Source organism: Saimiri boliviensis, chromosome 9 (genome assembly GCF_048565385.1).
Source record: "Saimiri boliviensis isolate mSaiBol1 chromosome 9, mSaiBol1.pri, whole genome shotgun sequence".
In the NCBI taxonomy this organism is placed as follows: domain Eukaryota; kingdom Metazoa; phylum Chordata; class Mammalia; order Primates; family Cebidae; genus Saimiri; species Saimiri boliviensis.
Genome location: NC_133457.1, coordinates 9,761,423 through 9,784,290, shown reverse-complemented (window position 1 = coordinate 9,784,290; position 22,868 = coordinate 9,761,423). Strand labels below are relative to the sequence as shown.

The 22,868-nt window shown below is 37.8% G+C and overlaps 1 protein-coding gene across 1 annotated transcript in view; it reads left to right on the top strand.

Moving 5' to 3' along the window:
- Nucleotides 1-22,868, top strand: part of ACAD11 (acyl-CoA dehydrogenase family member 11) — a 133,671-nt gene that overhangs the window by 16,764 nt on the left and 94,039 nt on the right. Inside the window, exons 6-9 of the mRNA XM_010335805.3 lie at nt 6,237-6,378; nt 7,037-7,158; nt 9,532-9,638; nt 18,951-19,077. Of these exons, the coding sequence (XP_010334107.1) occupies nt 6,237-6,378; nt 7,037-7,158; nt 9,532-9,638; nt 18,951-19,077 (498 nt within the window). The remainder of the gene's footprint in view (nt 1-6,236; nt 6,379-7,036; nt 7,159-9,531; nt 9,639-18,950; nt 19,078-22,868) is intronic.

The following is a 22,868-nucleotide window of genomic DNA, read 5'->3' as shown; positions in this document are numbered from 1 at the left end:
AACTACAGTAAGTACCAAGTTGCTGTTTTCCTTTTACATTTAATCTCATATTTAAAAACGATTTCTTATAGGATTAAAGTTGTCAAACAGGTATCATTTTCCTTCAGACAAACAGGATAGTCAATAGTTTGGGAGAGACTTTTTTTTTTTTTTAATGAAACAACTGATAAAGGCATAGCTTTCAGTTATTTATATGCAATACTAATTTGTTAACACATATCATTATCTTTTCATGTTCTAGGGCTATAATGGTAGGTAATGAAATGTTTTCTACTTTGTATCCAGTAATCTCATAATTATTAGTCAAATTTAACTTAGTCAATTTCTGCCTCCTGTATTATAGTTAATTTTTCATGGAAAGTTTTTAGAATTCAAGTCAGCTAGTATTTATTCATTATAAACTCTGTGCCCTAAAACTTGGGGTTGAAGAAGAAATACAACTCTTAATAAGCTTAAAACACAAATGGAGAGAAAAAGTACTTAGATAACAATATATACCTGGTGCTGAAGTGTATCATACAAGATGAATTACAGCAGCAGTGAAGGAAGGAAAGATACCCACAGTGGACTGGCATTAAGAACTATGAAACTTTAGAATTGAATTTTAGTTAATAGTTTATCTTTTCCACCTCTGTTTAAAACTTTTACAAGTAAACAGGAAATTAGACTATGTTTCTTTTTTCATGAGATCATCCAAAAATTGCGAAATCAGTCCCTGGGTTATAGCATCTTGAAAATGTGTATGTATGGGCTTACTTGTATATAATCCTAGGGATATGATTGAAAGCTTTCTTTTTGAGTTTAAGGATTATGTCTTTATTTTTCCTTATCTTTGCCGCTCAAGTCTATGTAGTAGATAACAAATTAGAACCCACTACACTGGGAGCTCCTTTAAAACAATGACTGTATCTTATTCATTCATCTTTTTTTTTTTTTGAGACCGAGTTTCGCTCTTGTTACCCAGGCTGGAGTGCAATGGCTCATCTCAGCTCACCGCAACCTCCACCTCCTGGGTTCAGGCAATTCTCCTGCCTCAGCCTCCTGAGTAGCTGGGATTACAGGCACGTGCCACCATGCCCAGATAATTTTTAGTATTTTTAGTAGAGACGGTGTTTCACCATGTTGACCAGGATGGTCTCAATCTCTTGACCTCGTGATCCACCCGCCTCGGCCTCCCAAAGTGTTGGGATTACAGGTGTGAGCCACCGCGCCTGGCCATTCATTCATCTTTATATCGAAGGTGTATATATGATTCTGAATGAATCTATGTTGCAGGGATTAATTTTAGTTCATTATTCACTAGGCAACTATTTCTTTCATAAATTTATGCTTAACTTTCATTCCCTAGCAGTGTGAACTTACAGCAAGTTACTAACCTCTCTCTGTGCCTCCATTTTTAACTTTTTGTTTTGAAATAGTTATAGTCCCACATACAGTTATAAAAGTATTATAGTTCAGAGAAGCCTTGTGTATCCATCTTCTAAATTGCCCAAAATGAATCTTATACAATGATGGTACATTATCAAAGCCAGGAAATTGATACTGTGTGCCTTTTAAAATTGAAAAAAAAAAAAAACAAAACACAATTTCTGAGTTGCTGGGCAGCTAAAATGAAACAGTCCATATGGAGCAACTAGCTGGTACCTGCCACATCAGTGATGCTCAATGTATTTCAGTTACCCTCACTTTTCCATTTTTTTCCCCTTCATTTTTCTATCTGACTTTTCTAAGACTACTTGTCAAGCTTCTTCAGAAAAATACTAGGGTATACGTAAATCCTTCATAATATGTCTAAAACCTAAACAGTGGTTGTATGAAATGGAATTATAGGAGACATAATTGTACATTTCCGTGATGTTTATGGCTTGATGTTTTTGGTTTTTATTTTTAAAACAACAGCATGTTTTGTTTTTGTCATCAGAAAACACAATAATTAGGAAGTAAGACAAAAACAATTTTAAATGACAAACTTTCCAGGAATGTGTGGGGTAAGCCAGTGAAGAAAACTACAGGATATGGCAAAACAAAATTATTTTCAGTTACTTATTTATAAAGTATTTAAAGCGTGTTTGAGCAAGTATTTCAGTAGAACAACATGCTAACTGCAGTGTTTAAAAGAAATCCAGTTTTCCTGGAAAATGTTCATTTTGGGAGAGACTTTTTATATTTATATTTATATTTATATTGGGAATTTATATTCCCAAATATAAATTTTACTGGTAAAGAAATGTTTAAGATCTTGGAGTTTAATGTAAAATCTGTACACTGTCATTTCAACTTGAAAAATATATTTAATTAAAAACAGCCATTGGAACTTGTCAATTTCCGTGATCTAAAAATTGAAACCCCCTTTTTTTTTTTTTTTTAAGGCAGAGTCTCTGTCACCCAGGCTGGAGTGCAGTGGCACAATCTTGGCTCACTGCAACTGCTGCCTCCCAGGTTCAAGCAGTTCTGTCTCAGCCTCTCAAGTAACTGGGATTACAGGCACGTGCCAACATGCCTGGCTAATTTTTTTGTATTTTTAGTATAGACGGGGTTTCATTGTGTTTACCAGGATAGTCTCAATCTCCTGACCTTCTGATCCACCTGCCTCAGCCTCCCAAGGTGCTGGGTTTGCAAGTGTGAGACACCGCACCTGGCCCTGAAATCTCCTATCTTTGACCTCAACCTCTTTGCTTTCTGTTCTTTTATTTCTCTATATCTCCCCTGAGACACTGCAAATTTGATTGCTGTTACTTTAGAATCCATAAGCCCTTCATGACTTTACTTTTTATACTACAGGGCTACATGGTCATGATCAGTCATCTCAAAAATTGATACCTTCTTTAGTATTGATTCCATTAATAATTTTTTGACTGTAGATGTATGTAAGTAATAAAAGAATTATAAAGTATCCTGACTTTAGTTTACTTATTACTCTAGAATCTTCCTATCCCTGACTTTATTATCATCATTATTATTTTTTGTTTATTTTTTCTAATAACCCTACAGGGGAAGTTCATCACCCCTTGACTTTAAACAATTTCTGGCCCTAAACTTGAGTCCTCATATTTTTGCTGCAGAATAAAGTCATGAAATCAGGTAAATTGGGCTTGGGACATTTTTATACCATATGATTTTATCCAGGCTGTAACTTCATCTCTTAGTAAAACCTGTGACATTTTTGAAAAATGGCTTCTCTAAATCTTTTCCATTCTTCTCAAACGCTCAAATTTCTTGTCCCATCTTGGCTGCCACTCTCAGCATACGGTCTTGCCTTCCCTTATCTTTGTCCTTTCAGTCGTTTTCCAGCATAGCCTGCATTCTAGGAATCACATCATGCCCCTCAAAGTTCTCTTTATATCTTACAATATAAGAGACTATTTAAGACATTTTAGTCTGCTACACAATATCACCTATATGCAGATTGATGGGTGATATTTTTCTTTAGCCTCATTGCCAAGAAAAGTTGTCCCTCTAGGGCAGCAGGTTTGCTTTTGACCTGCCTACGCTATAAAGATTGTGACTGACCATGCTTCACATTTTATTTTACCTGCTATAAAACTCAAAGCAAATTTTACTACCCATACTAACAACTATGCATGTCCTATCACATTCAATTATGTGTAATAACCTTTTTCCTAGCTTCATCTTTTTATTACAAATCCTATTATTTTCTTTCCTGCCTTCTTCATCTACTGTTTGTTCTGTTGGATTTTATGTATTTTTTGTTTGTTTTGAATGGTAATACACATACATATTAATAAAGTTCAATGGCATAAAAGGCATACATAAAGTGAATCTCTCTATACAGAAGATAATTAACACAACTAAAAGCTTTCTGTTGTACTGAGGTTTTAGAAAAACTGTCAAAAATCATTTTTCTAATAAGTTCCTTAGTAGCAGTAAGATGAAATAGTAACTGTCCAGATCAACCACTTAAAGTTATGTTGAGCTTTTAATAACTCTCAACAAAACAGGCATAGACAGGATTCTAATAATCTATTGTTAATTAATTCACACTAATTTATGCAATTTGATGAGCCATCAGCTTTTCTCACTGGCTGTTTTATAGCCTTGTGTTTTCACCCCAAAAATAGTTCAGGTATTATGAAATGTAACTCCAGAGAAGTTTCCCAATTTGTATTAAAAAAGAAAAGCAAACATTTATAGCATAAGTATCTCATCTTTTCTTTGGATATTAAAAGCATAGATAACAAATAGAGTGATGTCAGAGAAAAATGAATCCATCCTCTTCAGTAGTTTCATAAATCTAGCTACTATAATAATTTATAATATTATAAATATTATAAATTTATAGTATAATATAACCACAACAATAAAAGCTCTTGTAAAGTTATAGAGAAGGTAGTGATCAATTTTTTTCCAGTTTTGGTTGCCTGGCTATATATGCCAGGTTCTGTACATAGTCACCAAATAAATATGTATTGGCTACCTGTTATATGCCAGGTTCTTTGCTAGAAACTGGTAAATGAAACATACGTGCTACCTGCCCATTTAATCATTACATTAACTCTGTGTAAGAGGTATATATTATGACTGAAAAAATTGAGGATTGGAGAGGTTAACTAACTTGTCCAGAGTTATACAGCCAGTAAATGGTAGAGCTAGGATTTGAATACAGGCCTGTCTGACTCCAGAGCCCACATTTTCACACAAAGCTACAATAGTGTATGTAAGTTTGCCACAGGAGCAAGGGAGTGCAAGCACACACAGTTATATGGAGGCATGAAACCCAGTAACTCATATTACCCAAATGGGCTCTGCAATTTTGTGTGGCTTGAATAACTTGCCTAGAGTATTGCTGCAGCTGCCTCACTAGCCCCCCTATAGTATATTGAAATCATAGTAGCCAGAGTGACCCTCTTAAAATACAGATCATAGGAGGCTGAGGCGGGAGAATTGCCTAAACCCAGGAGGCGAAGGTTGCGGTGAGCCAAGATCGCGCCATTGCACTCCAGCCTGGGTAACAAGAGCAAAACTCCGTCTCAAAAAAAAAAAAAAAAAAAAAAAAATACAGATCATATCATATCACTCCTGTATACAGAAGCCTCCAGTGAAGGTTCCCCTCCCTGTATCTCCTGCCTCCTGCCTCCTGCCTTAATCCCTTAAAGTAACCACAGCCATTGCTATCAGTTTGGTGCAATATCCTTTCAATTTTGAGTATTCATTTTATAATCTTTTTCTTTATGCAAAAATTAGATCATACTCTACATACTACTCTGCAAATTGATTTTTTGGCTATATGTACAGCCAAATGAACATAAGAAATGAAAAAAAGAATGTCCTGTATTCTTAACATCAAGATATATAGTCCCTTGTACATATTGTTACAAGGTAGTATGAGGAAAACTTTTTGTTTTATTGGTTACAAATTATATAATGATTGTTTTATCATATTGCTGTATAATGATGGACTTTATATTTATAAAACTAACAGTATCTTTTATAACAATTATGCTTTGTATCTACAGCATGAAATAACTTACTTTAAAAAGTACTATTGATGGGCCAGGTGTGGTGGCTCATGCCTGTAATCCTAGCACTTTGGGAGGCCGAGGCAGGTGGATCACCTGAGGTCGGACGTTTGAGACCAGCCTGACCAACATGGTGAAACCTCATCTCTACTAAAAAATACAAAATTACCCTGGTGTGGTGACACATGCCTGTAATCCCAGCTACTTGGGAAGCCGAGGCAGGAGAATTGCTTGAACCCAGGAGGCAGAGGTTGCCGTGAGCCAAGATCATGCCATTGCACTCCAGCCTGGGCAACAAGAGCAAAACTCTGTCTCAAAAAAAAAAAAAAAAACAGTACTATTGATGGAGTAGTATAATATTTGTTATGCAGTTAGATTAATTACTAAAGCAAGTGCTTAATTATGCATGACATAACATGGGTTATTAACATATAAGTAATTCACTATAATTCCTTTTCATCACAGTTACTTCCAGTTAAGAAACTTTAACTACTTTTGCATCTGCTCATTAGCAGAGATATTAAGCCTGTGTAAAGTAAAATGAGAAGGATTAATGGCCAGCAATGGAACCGGAAGACTTAGCTTTATATAATCAAGGCTAATTGGCTATTTTATAAATGCAATATGCCACTGTGAGTAAAAACCTAAATTGACTTTTGATGGAAAACATGATTTTGAATGTGTTTGATATTATTTATTTCTTCATTATACTTGTTTCAACTTTTAATATGTTAACCACCTCTTTATTTTTTATTACAGTCTCGAGTTATAGCAGTGCTGGATTGGGAGCTTTCAACCATTGGCCATCCTTTGTCAGACTTAGCTCATCTTCTTATGTTCTACTTTTGGCCAAAGACAGTTCCACTGATAAATCAAGGTTCTTATATTCAAGAAAATTCAGGTATAAAAACATAATATAGTCTAAATTGCTATTAATATAAAATTAATAAAATTGTCTTTATTTCTTTCATAATTAGAATATAAAATCTTGGATTTTAGATAATGGTTTTCATTTGTTTCTAAAACATGTTCCTACTTTATTATTATTATTCTTAGAGGCAAGGTCTTGCTCAGTGACCCAGGCTGGAGTACAGTGCCACAGTCATAGCTCATTGAAACCTTGAACTCCTGGGCTCAAGTGATTCTCCCACTTCAGCCTTCTGAGTAGCTAGGACTAGAGGCACACACTACCATGCCCAGCTAAGTTTTATTTTTTTTGTAGAGACGGTGTCTCACTGTGTTACCCAGGCTGGTTTTAAGTTCCTGCTCTCAAGTGATCCTCCCGCCTCACCTCCCCTAAGTGCTGGGATTATAGGCATGAGTCATCGTGACTGACCTACTTCATTTTCTTCATTAAATTTTCTGAACTTAGCATGCCACTTGTAGTAATTTATGTGTATAATAAATAATCTTTTGGGAATTAAGATTTAGAACATGTTTTGTTGTGTGGGTTAATGATTATTACATTCCGTTTTACATATCCATCTCATATTATAACATTTTGAAATATTCACCATGACATTTTAATTAAAGTTTATATTGCATGCTGTTTTTTATAGGGATACCATCAATGGAAGAACTGATTTCAATCTATTGCCGCTGCAGGGGAATTAATTCTATTCTTCCTAACTGGAATTTCTTTCTTGCTCTTTCGTATTTTAAGATGGCTGGAATAGCACAGGTAATTAATTGTTTTAAACCCGTGTTTCACCATTATTTACCAATGTACTGTTGACAATGTTTTCCAGTCTTCTGGGTTTTATATTCTTTATCCTTAGATCATTTTGCGTATCATAATGACAAGTATCAGATGTGGGTAAAATATAAATTCAGAATTTACAGAATAGGAATTTGGCAAGGACAAAATTTAATGTGTTATCACTTTTTTTGTATAATAAACTTACAAAATGGAGGGAGGAAGAAAGAATGACATAACGTTAAAAAGGGAAAAGTATGTAAGGATTAGTCATTTTCTGAATATCCAGTGTAAGAAAAAGCTAACACCTTTTGATGATCTCTGCCTCAGACTATGAAATCATTTGTTAGTTAGGGTTGATGATGAGGGAAGAATTATTTTTGTACTTCCCAGAGGCTAGCACAATATCTAGTATATAGTAGCCTCTTGAAATGTTTTTGAGGCTAAGCGCAATGGCTCATGCCTATAATCCCAGCACTTTGGGAGGCCAAGGCAGGTGGATCACGAGGTCAGGAGATCCAGACCATCCTGGCCAACGTGGTAAAACCCTGTCTCTACTAAAAATACAAAAATTAGCTAGTTGTGGTGGCACGTGCCTGTAGTCCCAGCTACTTGGGAGGCTAAGGAAGGAGAATCACCCGAACCTGGGAGACAGAGGTTGCAGTGAACCAAAATCATGCCACTGTACTCCAGTCTGGGTGACAGAATGAGACTCAATCTTAAAAATAAATAAGTAAGTAAAAAGTTTTTGAGCAAGTAGATGAGTAAGATTTTTTATTTTCATAGTCATATTTGTGCGATTAATTTTGAAAGATAATTGAGCATAAATTTAGGTTTTTCTCTAATTATAATCTAAACAAATGCCTTATTCATACTAATCCAGTTTTTTGGCACTTTGAATCTTGGAGGTTTAAGAAATTGAGATGCTTCATCAATAACAAGGGGTTAGGATTTTAGAAGAACAACAGGTAAATAAGTTTAGAAGCAAAAAAGAGTGGGAAAAGAAGGATTAAGGAAAATTATGATAAATTTATTCTGTTCTCAGAGTTCATGTTATCCACGAACAACTAAAATAGTTGTGTTACATCTATTTAGTAGAGACAGTGTTTTACCATGTTGGCCAGGGTGTCTCGCTCTCCTGACCTCATGATGTTAAATCTGTTTCTACAAATAAGATACCTTGGCCGGGCGCGGTGGCTCAAGCCTATAATCCCAGCACTTTGGGAGGCCGAGGCGGGTGGATCACAAGGTCAAGAGATCGAGACCATCCTGGTAAACATGGTGAAACCCCGTCTCTACTAAAATACAAAAAAAATTAGCTGGACATGGTGGCACGTGCCTGTAATCCCAGCTACTCAGGAGGCTGAGGCAGGAGAATTGCCTGAACCCAGGAGGCGGAGGTTGCGGTGAGCCGAGATCACACCATTGCACTCCAGCCTGGGCAACAAGAGCGAAAACTCCGTCTCAAAAAAAAAATAAAAAAAAATAAGATACCAAATAGGCTTTAAATTTGAAATGACTTTTCATTTCAAATAAAAGTTTGACATGGATTATGATGGACATTAAAATGTACAACACAAACTGTATATACATAATATTGTACATATAGTAGCTTTAGAGATGATCATAAACATTTCAATCTAATTGGAAATATAAAATTGGATATGATGGAAGAACTATTATATAGTGTTTTATTGTATAAGGAATTGTATAAAGAAGACACAGTGATGTTTGTCTTTTGGTAAGAGGAAAGACTTTATTATATTGAAAGTACAGAAATAGAGAATTATCCAACATATCTAAATCCTGCCTCTATTAAAAATAAAAAAATTGGCCAGGCAAAAAAAAAAAAGAAATAGAGAATTATCAGAGAAACACTGATTAGCATTCAACTAACACTGTTCAAAAGAGACCATTTTACCTAAATTAGGGGCACAAAAATAAGAAAATATTCTTAGAGATCATCTCATTGTCTTCTCTTTGGTTTTATAGTTTTTTAAAAAAATCTTATTCTGGGTTTCTTTTGATTTTCCCCCACTATGAAGGAGGGTAGTGATCTTTAGAGGTGAAATAACTCGCAGATTTGGTATCTTTGGTAACTGCTGAGATCATTTTCAAGTTTGGTTTGGTTATAAATTAGAATTGTGTTAGGATGAGAGTGTGTTACCTGGATATAAGTATGACTCTTTAGAAGGGTATAAGTACCCCTGCATGTACATTAATATCGATAGTCTGTTTTACATCTTCATACCCTGTGAGTATAGTATCCCACATAACTGAGAAACCGGAAAGATTGATTGGATAGTTGAAGGACTGTTTTCAATGAATTTTAGTTGCTGTTTGTTAATTTATTTATAGGGAGTATATAGCAGATATCTTCTGGGAAATAATTCATCTGAGGATAGCTTTTTATTTGCCAATATTGTGCAACCTCTGGCAGAAACTGGACTACAACTCTCCAAAAGGTAAGGAAAATAGATTATTTGGCTAATGCACTTTAGAGCCTTTATTGGGTACGTGAAGGCTATAAACTTTAGGGGGATAGGGATTATTTTTATTGCATATACCAGGATTACTGCTGCCAATCACAATAGTTTTTCTGGTAAGACTCTTCTAAGCCTAAAAACAAATTGACGTAAAATATAAAGAAAATCTCCATATTTAGGTTTAAAAGTATCTTTGTGCCACTTGAATGTGTAAACTTTTAATGATATAGATAAAACTTCCAAGTGTTTCCTTCTAATATTTACGTCACTTACATATACCCAGTTTTTAAAATGCATTATATAAGATGATTTATTAATTTATAAATATTATTCTCTTTCACTGCTATATTTCATGAAGTTTTATTCAGACATTTCATAAACATTTTTGAAACCCATGTCTTATCAGTGGAGCACTTTTTTAGGCATCGAACACACTTTGCCAGTTACATTCCCATTGCTTACCAAATGTATGTGTGATGCGGTCCGAGAAATTCTGCTTAAGCCACAAGTATCCATGGCATAATGTTAGGACAATTTCTTTTTCCAATTTATCATTTAGATCGGTATTTGTCCTCTCTACACTGTAACAACTGACTCTGTTTTGCTTCATAATGACCTTTACAGGTCTTCTTTTTAATTTTATTTTATGTTCTGGGATACATGTGCAGAACCTGTAGATTTGTTACATAGGTATATATGTGCCATGATGGTTTGCTGAACACATTGACCCATTCTTTAAGTTTCCTCCCCTAGCCCCCCATGCCCTGAAAGGCCCTGTGTGTTGTTCCCCTCCCTGTGTCCATGTGTTCTCATTGTTCAACTCCCACTTATGAGTGAGAGCAGACAGTGTCTGGTTTTCTGTTCTACAGGTCTTCTTTATAATAATATTCAGCAGCCGTATTTGTGAGGCATATATTAATACTAAGAATAATGATTAAATTTGTGTTCAACTTTGCTTCCTCTTTTGGAGATTCTGACAGGTAACTGAATCAATAAAGATTCAAAACTAATGAAACGGATTTTTTTTTGCTCCTTAGTTCAGCTAAAATCCAGGTTCTCGTCTCACAAACAGGAAAAATTAGGCACACAGATGCATTGAAGGGTAAGGAGGGCAGATTTATTAGGCGAAAAGAAAGCTCTTATCAAAGAAAGGGGGAGTTGTGCTAACAAGTTCCAACCTCACAGATTGAATACCAGGCCACCACACAGGAGCTGAAGAGGCCAGGCTCCTCCTGCTGCATAAGATGTGATTCCTGGTGGCTCCACCCATCTCCCAGTGTGCAGGCGGGTCCCCAGTTTGCTCAAAACCCTGTGCTGTTTCCCTTATCTGTCTCCTGCATCTATCATTCCTCACTCTAAAGAAGTACATCTAACTGCCATTAGAATAAGGATAAAGATAGGATAAAGACTGATCTTGACTGCTTCCTGCTGACAGGGGTGCTATTTTTGGAAAACAGCATTCAGATCTTTTTCAGAGGCCTATGTAAAGGTCCCTGTAAAAGGGACCATCATCCAAGAGTCCAGTTGCATGACCATTTGGAGTTCAATGGCCTGAAGATGAGAAGAGACAAACCAGGTTATTAGAAAACATGTAATCAAAACAAAGCAAAAAGGGATGGGTAAGGACAGCTCAAAAGTCCTGAGGCTGCCCACACACCCAGATAAATGGAGGCTATAGTTAGGCTTGCTAAAGATTAGTTGCATGGGACTTGGATTTGGCTAGCTCCTTTGGTCTTACTTTTCCAAAAAGAAAACCTCTGGGTCATAGGCGCCTTGTTTATTTCTGTCACCCAGCTGGATTTGCAGGATAATTGCTCAGAATTAAAATATTGATCTAGATTTTTACATTACCCTTTGCTTTTGTTCCTGCTGAACTGCAGCCAGAAATCACTGGTTGGTTCACAGGAATAAGCAGGATTATTCTAAAATGAAGGCAAGAAACAAAAACAAATAATGAGTCTAGAATTTAATGACAAATGTAGGATATGTTTTGAAACATATTTTTTCTCTCTCCAATTCCCATTTTTGTTAAAAATAAATCATGATAGGACTGAGTTGTTTGCAAAATAGACTTTAGTCTTATACTTGGCCTGATTATTTGCATAAAGTGCCACAAGAATAATTGTTTTCACATAGGCTTTTAAAATTGGCTTTGATGGCCGGGCGCGGTGGCTCAAGCCTGTAATCCCAGCACTTTGGGAGGCCGAGGCGGGTGGATCACGAGGTCAAGAGATCGAGACCATCCTGGTCAACATGGTGAAACCCCGTCTCTACTAAAAAATACAAAAAATTAGCTGGGCATGGTGGCGCGTGCCTATAATCCCAGCTACTCAGGAGGCTGAGGCAGGAGAATTGCCTGAACCCAGGAGGCGGAGGTTGCGGTGAGCCGAGATCGCGCCATTGCACTCCAGCCTGGGTAACAAGAGCGAAACTCCATCTCAAAAAAAAAAAAAAAAAAAAAAAAAAAAAAAAAAAAAAAAAAAAAAAAAAATTGGCTTTGATGGAATTCTGTTTCACAAGGAATCTCAGATAGGACTTTCTAAAGCTGAGCCCAGCCATCAGTTTGTACACTCAAATACCTGTGAGTTGGGTGAACTTCTCTCTTCTTGAGGTCCCAAGAACATGGGTTTGCAGGGCCTGTTAGAAAGTGACATTCTTTACTTACCGCAGGTTAGGAACTCTGTACAGGGACTGAATAGACAAGGTATGAGGCCAGTTTTCCCAAGGTACATTTATTGAGTCTGTAAGTAGAGCTTCATTCCTTAAAGGGAAGCATACCCCTCCAGTCAAAACCTTGGTATAACAACCAGTTTCTCCAATTGCACCCCATTGAAAAAAAAAATGGATTCTTACTGCACTGATACAAACAATTATATTACCGTAAGTCATGAATATTCACTAGTTTCTGAATTCTGGAGAAGCCAGGCAGTAAGAGAAACAAATATGCTTTAAATGTTGTTCACAAGAGTATAGCTTACTCAATAATCACAGACTGTAAATAGCTCAAAAGTCTCCTTGAATCTGAAAAGTGAAACACGGATCAGCAGTGTTCCAAGCAAAAGTCAAAAAAGATTACTTCAGTTTTCTATTAGTTCAGTTCATTCAGTCAACAGTTGCTTTGCTTGAAATTTGTAAACATTTCAGCTCTTCATGAGTCCTATACATTTTTCCTTTATTCCAATGTCACAGTCTCCAAAGTTATCAGAAACCTGCATTTGGGAGCCCTCGTCAACGTTGTATCGCTGATTATAAACCATCTTTTGAAGAGTATCAAAACAAGACAACAATCATCTGTGAATAACAAAACGTCCAGAGTAGTTACAGTCAAAAACATGATAGACAAAGAAATTTAGCTATCTTTGGTAGTTTACAGTAACTTAACCTAATAACTTAATTGTGATTGCTTGCATATACTCAGACATTAGAATTTTAGAAATCCTGACCGGGTGCCATGGCTCACACCTGTAATCCCAACACTTTTGGAAGCCGAGGTGGGCAGATCATAAGGTCAGGAGTTCAGGACCAGCTTAGCCAACATGGTGAAACTTCGTCTCTACTAAAAATACAAAAAATTAGCTGTGTGTGGTGGTACACACCCGTAATCCTAGCTACTCAGGAGACTGAGGCAGGAGAATTGCTTGAAACCAGGAGGTGGAAGTTACAGTGAGCTGAGATCATGCCACTGCACTCCAGCCTGAGCGACAGAGCAAGACTCTCTCAGAAAGGAAAAAAAAAAGAATTTTAGAAATTCCATACAATTTTGGAACATATATTAATATCATTCCCTAAAATATAACCTGAAGATTAAAAATCATTTTGGCAATCTCACATACCTAAACATGTCAAATAATCCTATTTACCTCTCTTTTGGATGCTCCAGAGACCCTCCAGAGACCCTCTGGAGCATCCAAAAGCTAGGAGTCAGGAAAGACAAACTTGAAGCTGAAATTTGATTTTGAGAAGCCTGTTAAATATTGGCAGTTTAAAACACTTGATATTATGAAATAGAATTCCAGATTATCATAAGTTATTTATTTTGCCAAAATGATGACTCAGAAATTTTAAAACAAGGCAAAAACATTTAATCATTAAGAGGGAAGACCTAGCTTTTCAAACAGTTTGTCTCCTGCCTTCTCTTTCGTTTTCTTAGCAGCCTATCCACAAGGCAAATGAAAATCTTTCATTATCCTTTACCATTACAAGAAAATCTTGTACAAAGGAGAGAAAGCCAAATTTTACCCTTACATTAGAGTACTATTAATGTCAACCCTAAGTTTCTAATGAAACCTTATAGACAATTCTATCCAGTCTTTACCAGTTTGATCATGAGGTAACATTCTTTTAACTTGTTTTTTTTTTTTTTTTTTTTGAGACGGAGTTTCGCTCTTGTTACCCAGGCTGGAGTGCAATGGCGCGATCTCGGCTCACCGCAACCTCCGCCTCCTGGGTTCAAGCAATTCTCCTGCCTCAGCCTCCTGAGTAGCTGGGATTACAGGCAAGCGCCACCATGCCCAGCTAATTTTTTTGTATTTTTAGTAGAGACGGGGTTTCACCATGTTGACCAGACCAGGATGGTCTCGATCTCTCGACCTCGTGATCCACCCGCCTCGGCCTCCCAAAGTGCTGGGATTACAGGCTTGAGCCACCGCGCCCGGCCTTTTTTTTTTTTTTTGAGATGGAGTCTTACTCTGTCACCTAGGCTAAGTTGTGTAATCTTGGCTCACTGCAACCTCCACTTCCGGGGTTCAAGTGATTCTCCTGCCTCAGCCTCCCGAGTAGTTGGAACTACAGGTGCCTGCCACCACGCCTGGCTAATTTTTGTGTTTTTAGTAGAGACGGGGTTTCTCCATATTGGCCAGGCTGGTCTTGAACTCCTGACCTTGTGATCTGCCCACCTCAGCCTCCCAAAGTGCTGGGATTACAGGCATGAGCCACCATGCCCGTCCCTCTTATAACCTTTTGTATAACCCTTTACAGATTTTGCTAAAGAACATATTTACAGAAAAACAATATAATACCCTTTTGAACTTAGTCAATGTTAACACACAGAATTTCTTTTGCAAGATTAATTTTTATAATCCTTCCACAACTTGCTTAAACCTTTAGCTTTATTTTATCTAATTTTAAAAAAATCCTTTAACACTAGATAAAAATTTACATTTCTATGCCTTCTTAAAATCTTTTACTAAGATTATATGATTAATGATTATTTACTAAGATTAAGGCCTATGTTCCCAGGCTTTACCAAATTGTAAAGCAGGCAAGTCAAACAGTTCTCAAAGGCCAAAGAAGCAGTTTACAACCTTAAAACATTATACGGTATCTGGCCCGTATAATGTAGACCAACTATTTACATTTTACCAGTAATCTTTAAGATTCTTTTTTATTCCTCAAAGATTAAATTTCATGAACTAAAAGGCATTACAGCTTTTATTTTTCCTTAAAAAAAAATTTGATCAAAGTGCTTATTTTCCTTTAGGACAATTAATTAGAGCTCTCTTTTTTATAGGCATCATACACAACACATGTATAACCACATAGACAAACAGAAGCAGATCCAGTAGTTATAAAATTATCTGTTTGCCAATCTCCTAATTGGACTATTGGCCTCCAAGTGGGCCCTTTAAGAGCAGTGCTAGTAAAGCATGCAGTTTTTAGGGCCTAATCGAGAGGTATAGCTGGACAAAAACAATAGATTTTGAGAAGGATCCATCCACTTGTAAATCCCGCGGCTCCATGAGGGAAACAGAGGTCTTTCCCAAAATGGAATCTTTGGTGACTTTTTTTTCCCCCCAAGGAGTCCCAGGCCATCAGAAATTATCTTAGGGCCTCTCATGTGTGCATTAAAGGTGGCAAGACAAAATGGAGAAAGAGTATTCACTCAACTGAGAAAACAACCTTTTCCAGCAAAACAAGATCCAAGTACTTTCAAATACCTATAACTTGGATATCCACTTTTAATCAAGCTGAGCACTCTTTAAGAAAATCCTTTTAAATCCCTTATTACCTGATTTTAAATCATTTTAAATCCTTTTAAGTATCTTATTTCCCAGCTTTAGCCATGCCAAGTGGGTAATTTTTCTGGCTTTTAAACTTTACCAAAAGTAACCTCCCAGATGCTCAGAGAAAGGAAAATTCAAGGCAGTTTGTGGAGGCAAGGAGTGTCAACAAATGGTAACGGTCACACAGATATCAAACCAGAAAGACTCATTCCCTAAGCCAGGACTGAACCTGGCTGCCACTGTAAAATGGTGGAGGCCAAAATAAAGCAGTGCCACATGGTTATAGGTCCCACTTCCGAGGATGTAAAACAGGATGGAGGCCTGCAGCATAGTTTCTCACTGGCCTGTTTGCCAGGCTGCCTTGAACAGTGGGCCAGTGAAGTCCTGGGCCCACATCCCATCCTAAGCTACCCTTCTTTTTGACGGAACCATACAGAGACATGCAAAGCATACCAGATTGGCTACAGCTTAAGACCAACCTCACAAATTCTTTTTCATAATTAAAAGTTTATGGAGAATATAAACAATGATCCTTATTGTTCCCTTTATCGGTTTGCACAGGGAGAGGAAGGCCAAAAGCCCAATTGGTTAAAACAAAACTCTTACCCTTTTGCCAGCATGTCAGGCTTCTGGGTTCCTTCCCTGACTGAATTCAATTCCAAGCCAACAGTTTAAGATTTGGGAAATTAACTTTTCCCAGTTTGGAGGATACAACTGAGAAGAATGTTCTACAGCACAGGGACACAACCACCCATCTGTAAAAAGAGGACAGAGAAGGAAAAAGGGAAAAGCAGGCATTTTTTCCAAGGATTCCTGGACTCAAGATGCATTTAAAAGAAGTTCAGCGGTGGCTCAAGCCTGTAATCCCAGCACTTTGGGAGGCCGAGGCGGGTGGATCACAAGGTCGAGAGATCGAGACCAACCTGGTCAACATGGTGAAACCCCGTCTCTACTAAAAATACAAAAAATTAGCTGGGCATGGTGGCGCGTGCCTATAATCCCAGCTACTCAGGAGGCTGAGGCAGGAGAATTGCCTGAACCCAGGAGGCGGAGGTTGCGGTGAGCCGAGATCGTGCCATTGCACTCCAGCCTGGGTAACAAGAGCGAAACTCCATCTCAAAAAAAAAAAAAAAAAAAAAAAAAAAAGAAGTTCAGATTGCAAATGAATGGCCGCTTATCTAGAAAGAGGGTAGTGAGGTGGCCCTGGTTCCCTTCTCTTCCTATCAAACACCCGGGGTTCTTGAGGGAGAGAAAGCAAGGCATCCCTCTTCCTTTCTTCCTTCCTTATATCCCCGAGTCTCAGCGACCACAAGGTGCTGCCCATGGGTGTCAAAGCAGTTCTCACCCATGTTAACAGGGGGATCTAGGAGGTGAGATTATCTGCTCTTAGCCACGTGTGCCCTGTCTCCCCTGCTGTCAATAGCCTTTCCAGTACTGAAACGGGGAATAGTTTGGGACAAAAATGTGTTTCAGGGTGGTAAGGTGAAGCTGTGAGATTGAGTCCTCCTCCAACAAGGGAGAGAAAAGTGTATCTTGTGCATTGGGGTCCTGGCCTAGTAAAACGTCTTCTAAAGGGGGGAAAAAAAAAAAAAAAAAAAAAGCCTCTCACATAAAGATTAACTCCTGACCTGTTGAAGTAAAGAGAAAAAGCTTAAATGCATGGCTGTGTTAGCTGCTGACCTAATGGAAAAAAGAAAAAGGTGCCTGGGAAAGAAATCTCTTATTCTTATGCAAATGAGTTTCTCCTAGTGGAGAGAAACTTTTAATTGATGTTTCTTCCCTGGGGCTCAGAGTCAGTTGGATTCCTCCGCCAGGGGAGGGGAAGACTCCATGGGTCGTGGTGGAGAACGCTAGCCAGCTGGCAGCGTCAGGCCCAGCCGAGGCCGCCCTTGGGGCCCAGGCAGTGACTTGTGGCTAATTCCCATCCTGCATGGCCATTGGATGCAGCACGCACATGCAACGAGCACAGGCATGCACCCCAGCAGGGAGGGAGGGAGGTGAAGAGGGAGCCTCGCTCACCCGTCCATCTCTTACACGCCTACGGCTATTGGATGGGTGTGGAACAAACACCCCCAATATTGCCAAAGAAAAGATAGGTGCCGTTACAGGCCGGAAAAAAGAAGGAAAATGCCATAGAAAAGGCTGAGTTAGACCAAGGCCAGCATTCCAGATCTCCAACAGCAATGAGGGGTAGGGAAAGAGGGCGTAGTCTCTTCTGCCATTAGAAGTCAGAGGACAGAAGGCTCAGAAACAAAAGGAAAAGAGGTGTTTTTTTTTGGTTTTTTTTTTTTGGTCCCCATTTCACCCACTCCAGCTTATGTCCCTGTACAGGCCACCAAAATGATGCAGGATTTTTTGCTCCTTAGTTCACCTAAAATCTGCGTCCTTTTCTTAAAACCAGGAAAAATTAGACGCACAGACACATTAAAAGGTAAGGAGGGCTGATTCATTAGGCAAAAAGAAAGCTCTTAATAAAGAAAGAGAGGGTCCTGCCAATAGGCTCCCACCTCACTGATTGAATACCAGGCTATACCATACAGGAGCTGAAGAGGCTGGGCTCCTCCTTACTGTTTAAGGTGCAAATTCCCAGTGGCGTCCTCCCAGTGTGCCGGTGGGCCCCCAGTCCCTTGTGAGCACATCCAGACAAGACCCTATTCAGGTTCCTTATCTATCTCCTGCATCTATCACTAACATTACTTGAGGTGATGCCAGGCTTACATGTTTTCCCCAAACAGTGCTTTAAGCGTTAAAGGTAAATGTTTAAAATATAAGTGATTCTGGGCCGGGCGCGGTGGCTCAAGCCTGTAATCCCGGCACTTTGGGAGGCCGAGGCGGGTGGATCACGAGGTCGAGAGTTCGAGACCATCCTGGTCGACATGGTGAAACCCCGTCTCTACTAAAAATACAAAAAATTAGCTGGGCATGGTGGCTCGTGCCTGTAATCCCAGCTACTCAGGAGGCTGAGGCAGGAGAATTGCCTGAACCCAGGAGGCGGAGGTTGCGGTGAGCCGAGATCGTGCCATTGCACTCCAGCCTGGGTAACAAGAGCGAAACTCCATCTCAAAAAAAAAAAAAATATATATATATATATATATATATATATATATATATATATATATATGTGTGTGTGTGTGTGTGTGTGTGTGTGTGTAATTCTGAATACAAAATATACCTACTCCTTCTGGGGGATATTTTTTGGTAGCTGAGGAAACGTCACATTGTATTAGAAATATGTAATAATGATTTTTGAACATCTTTGTAACCTTTTTTCTTTTTTCTTTTGGTAAAGAACTTTCAGTACCTCACTACCACAGATTGATACTAGGGGGCGGTTGTTTGTGCAGTCTCGGAAAGGTCAGGAAGTTCTTATTAAGGTGAAGCATTTCATGAAACAGCACATTCTTCCAGCTGAAAAGGTGAGTATTATATAAACAGAATGTATTTGTGCTAAAGGACTATCGATGAATACTTCTGTTATTTCTGCTTATAAGAGAAGCATGGTGTCATTTTCTTATAGTCAGTCCTTACTAGATTCTTCTCTAGTAAGAATGTAGAATTCTTACTAGATTCACCTTAGCACTGAGCCCACAGTAGAACCTAGGGAGTGCACAGGGAAGTCTGTGGAATTAAAATTAAGCCAAAGAGAATTAATAGTTTTAAAATTGGGAGCCTAAATATATTAGAGTAAAGCACTACTTTGGGGGCCTTGTCCTAAGGCAGTAACTTTCAACTATTTTTTATTTTTGTAAATATGGACCCTTTGAGAATTTAGTGAGAAGTGTAGACTATACAGGTTGGACAAACTTAGTGAATTTTACATATCATTTCAAGCTGTTCACAGATACTACCACCCATCTTCCCTATAAACTACTGTTTTAAGGCATTAAGTTTCAGTAAGTTCACTGAGAGTAGAGAGGCAACATGGAACATTCATTCATTCAGTTACCAAATAATTATTGGATACTTGATGATGTCTTAGGCACCTGGAGAGACACTGAATGTAAAGAAGTAATAAGACATACAGGGCTTATGTTCATGTGAAGCTTAGACTTTAGCAGGAAAGGAAAACACTAAAGAGATGATAAATGTTGTGAAGAAAAGATAAACGCTTTTACATAAATATGTAAGGGAGGTTGGTCAGGGTATGTGTATGGGTAGAACACTGGTGTAGAAATGCTGATTGCTTTATTCTAGTTTATCTCTTTCACAAATTAGGTGGCCTTGTGTTAGGTGTTCTTGCTTGGCTTCATTTTTTTCCTCTACAATGTAAGTAGTTTTGACCAAATACATAATAAATTCTCATTTTAATCATCTGTGATTCTGAGAGGTCTACAGCTAGACTGGCAAAATCAAATAGGGAACCGAAAGAGACCAAAATCCTTTCAACAGAAATGTTCAGAGCTGATATGTGTTTGTGGGACAGTTTGTTCTGTTGCTTGAATTATATAAATAATTATTATATTTTTAGTAAATATCTGGCTTGACATTAACTTTGCTCACAGAATAGGGTACAATTTCTTTAAAAATACTACTTAAACTGAGGAAATTCTTTCTAAAATAGACACCTCTCACATGTGTTTAGCAACTAAGGTATCATGTTGAGTATTTTCTGTTCTAGTTAGTGTTTGTTCAATTCTGATTTTTAAAACTGTGAACTTTTGAGTATTAAAAAGGGAATGCAACACTTTGAGGTTAAGATAGCAGTCTGAATTCAACAATACCGTCCCCTCCCTCAAATAAAACCCAATTTAATAAATAAGAAAGTTTTTTACAAAATGGAATAAATTGGTATAAGCTTGAAAACAGAAGGACAGATCAGAGGAATTAAGGTTTTGAAAAGAGAATGGAAATTAGGTTTGGAAAGCAGAATGGATTAACCCCTAGAATAATGTAGCATTAGAAGCTATGTCTCGAAAGAATTTTGAAATAAGGGAAGGCTGTAGCCCAAGTGGTAACCATTTTCCCACAGTGGAGTCCCCTGTGATTGGCTGATATAGAAAGCAAAAATGAGAAGAGGAAGAGAAATCAAGATATTTGATTTAAAAATTACCTAAACATGGACAACTGCTTGGGTTGTTCTCTTACAATCCTGTTATAGCAGTGGTATTTGCCCCCAGACAGAAAGGTGCAACAGCACTCCAAAAACTACTGATGGGCCCGTGTGCTGGCTCAGGCCTGTAATCCCAGCACTGTGGGAGGCCGAGCCCAGGAGTTTGAGACCAGACCAGCCTGGGCAACATGTTGTAAACCCCATCTCTATACTAAAAATAAAAAAATTAGCCTGGCATGGTGCATACTTGTAGTCCCAGCTACTTAGGAAACAGAGGTGGGAGGATCGCTTCAACCTGGGAGGCAGAGGTTGCAGTGAGGTGAGATTGCACCATTGCACTCCAACCTGGGCAACAGAGTGAGACCCTGTCTCAGCAGCAACAGCAAAAAGCAAATGATCTGTTTCAAAGAAGCCAGGGCTTCAACGTGAGATTTAGTGCCCTAGATAAGGGTCCTCCATGTTTTGGCTTTTTTTTTTTTTTTTTTTCTTCAAGAGACAGGGTCTTGCTCTGTCTCCAAGCTGGAGTACCTGCTGTGATCCTACCTCACTGCAGCCTCAACTCCAGGGCTCAAGCAAATCTCCCAACTCAGCCCCCTATGTAGCTGGGATTATAGAAATATACCACCAAACTGGGCTAATTTTTAAATTTTTTTGTAGAGACCTGGTCTCTGTTGTCCAGAGCTTCTGGCTTCAAGCAATTCTCCCACCTCAGCCTCCCAAAGCTCTAAAATTACAGGTGTGAGTCACTGCACCTGCCAACTTTTCCTTTATTCGGGGGTTGGGGAGGGTGGTGGGAATGGGATTAGGCAGAGTGTCTTGCCTGGTTACTGCCTGATTCCTACCTACTTTCTCTAAAATGAAGCCTATCTGTTAGCATGTGAGTACTTGCAACCAGCCCATCATTCAGAGGAGAGGCCAGAATTGGCAGAAGAAATCAGGCAGGCTTGTTCTTTCATTGGTAAATGTAAATAGGCATGTAAGAGAAACTGCAGCACAGAAGAGGTGTCATAGGTTGGATTGTGATACTCTGCTGAACTTTGTATCATGCAGCTATTGAAATATATACAAAATACTTGCAATGAAAGAAAATGCTTTAAGATAAATAAAAAAGCAGTCTATAGCTTTAAAGGGAAATTGTCAATGTTTTGTGTAACAAGAAAAACTACAATCATTTGTCTTTGAAGTTTATTCAACTCTGAGACTTATCCATATCTGATAATGTGAGCTGTATCTTCTTTTAAAAAATCGTACTGTACCAACATCTGTAAAAATGTTTTATCCTGTAGATGATTGTGAACAATACAAATCTTATTAGAGGGTGTTATTTGAAGATGATATTTGGAGAAAAATAAATAGCTTTTTCAAAATGAAAGAGGGATATAAGATTATATCCAACATTACTATAACTTAACAAAAACCAAAACAGTCATGTCGAGAAAACACATTGTATCATATAATATACTAACACTTAAACAGCTCTTGTCTTTAACTGCTGAGAATCTTGATGAATTTTTCTTTGTATTTTTAGATATTTTCAATTTTCTATGAGAAAATATAAGCTTCATTTAAACTATTATAATTACCTTTTGAAACTCCTTGAATATTGTAAAGTGAGAACATAATCTATATGTATGAAAATATTAAAAGCCAATTCTTCCACTTGGAAAATATTAAAAGCCAGTTCAAGCCAATTAAAAATGGATAAGGAGTCCTAAAAATAGCATGCAAAACAGGAACTAGCGACATAACACAGTGAGAATACACTTTTAACACAATGGTAACATTAATCATACTTTCCTACTGAGTCTAATAATGTACTGAGGAGAAACTGTTGCTTCTTTCTAGTAGACTTCAGTTTAAAATAAAAAGCATATTTTGCAGAATTATTTGTAGTCTCAGATTTAAGATGCTGAACCAACCAACATACTCAAATTAGTATCTCTGTTAGTGAATTAGTACATGGTATGCTACCCATGATATTTTGGGAAGATTGACCAAGCACCAAGCATGGTTTCTGCTTTGGCTATTAACTGATAAATTACTTTTTTTTTTACTCTAAGAACTAAGGAAGTGTTCTTTGTAGTGAAGTATTTTATTTAATTTTGAGTCTTATCAGGCCACAAATAAACTTTGCAAATCTCTAAATGGATAAACTTT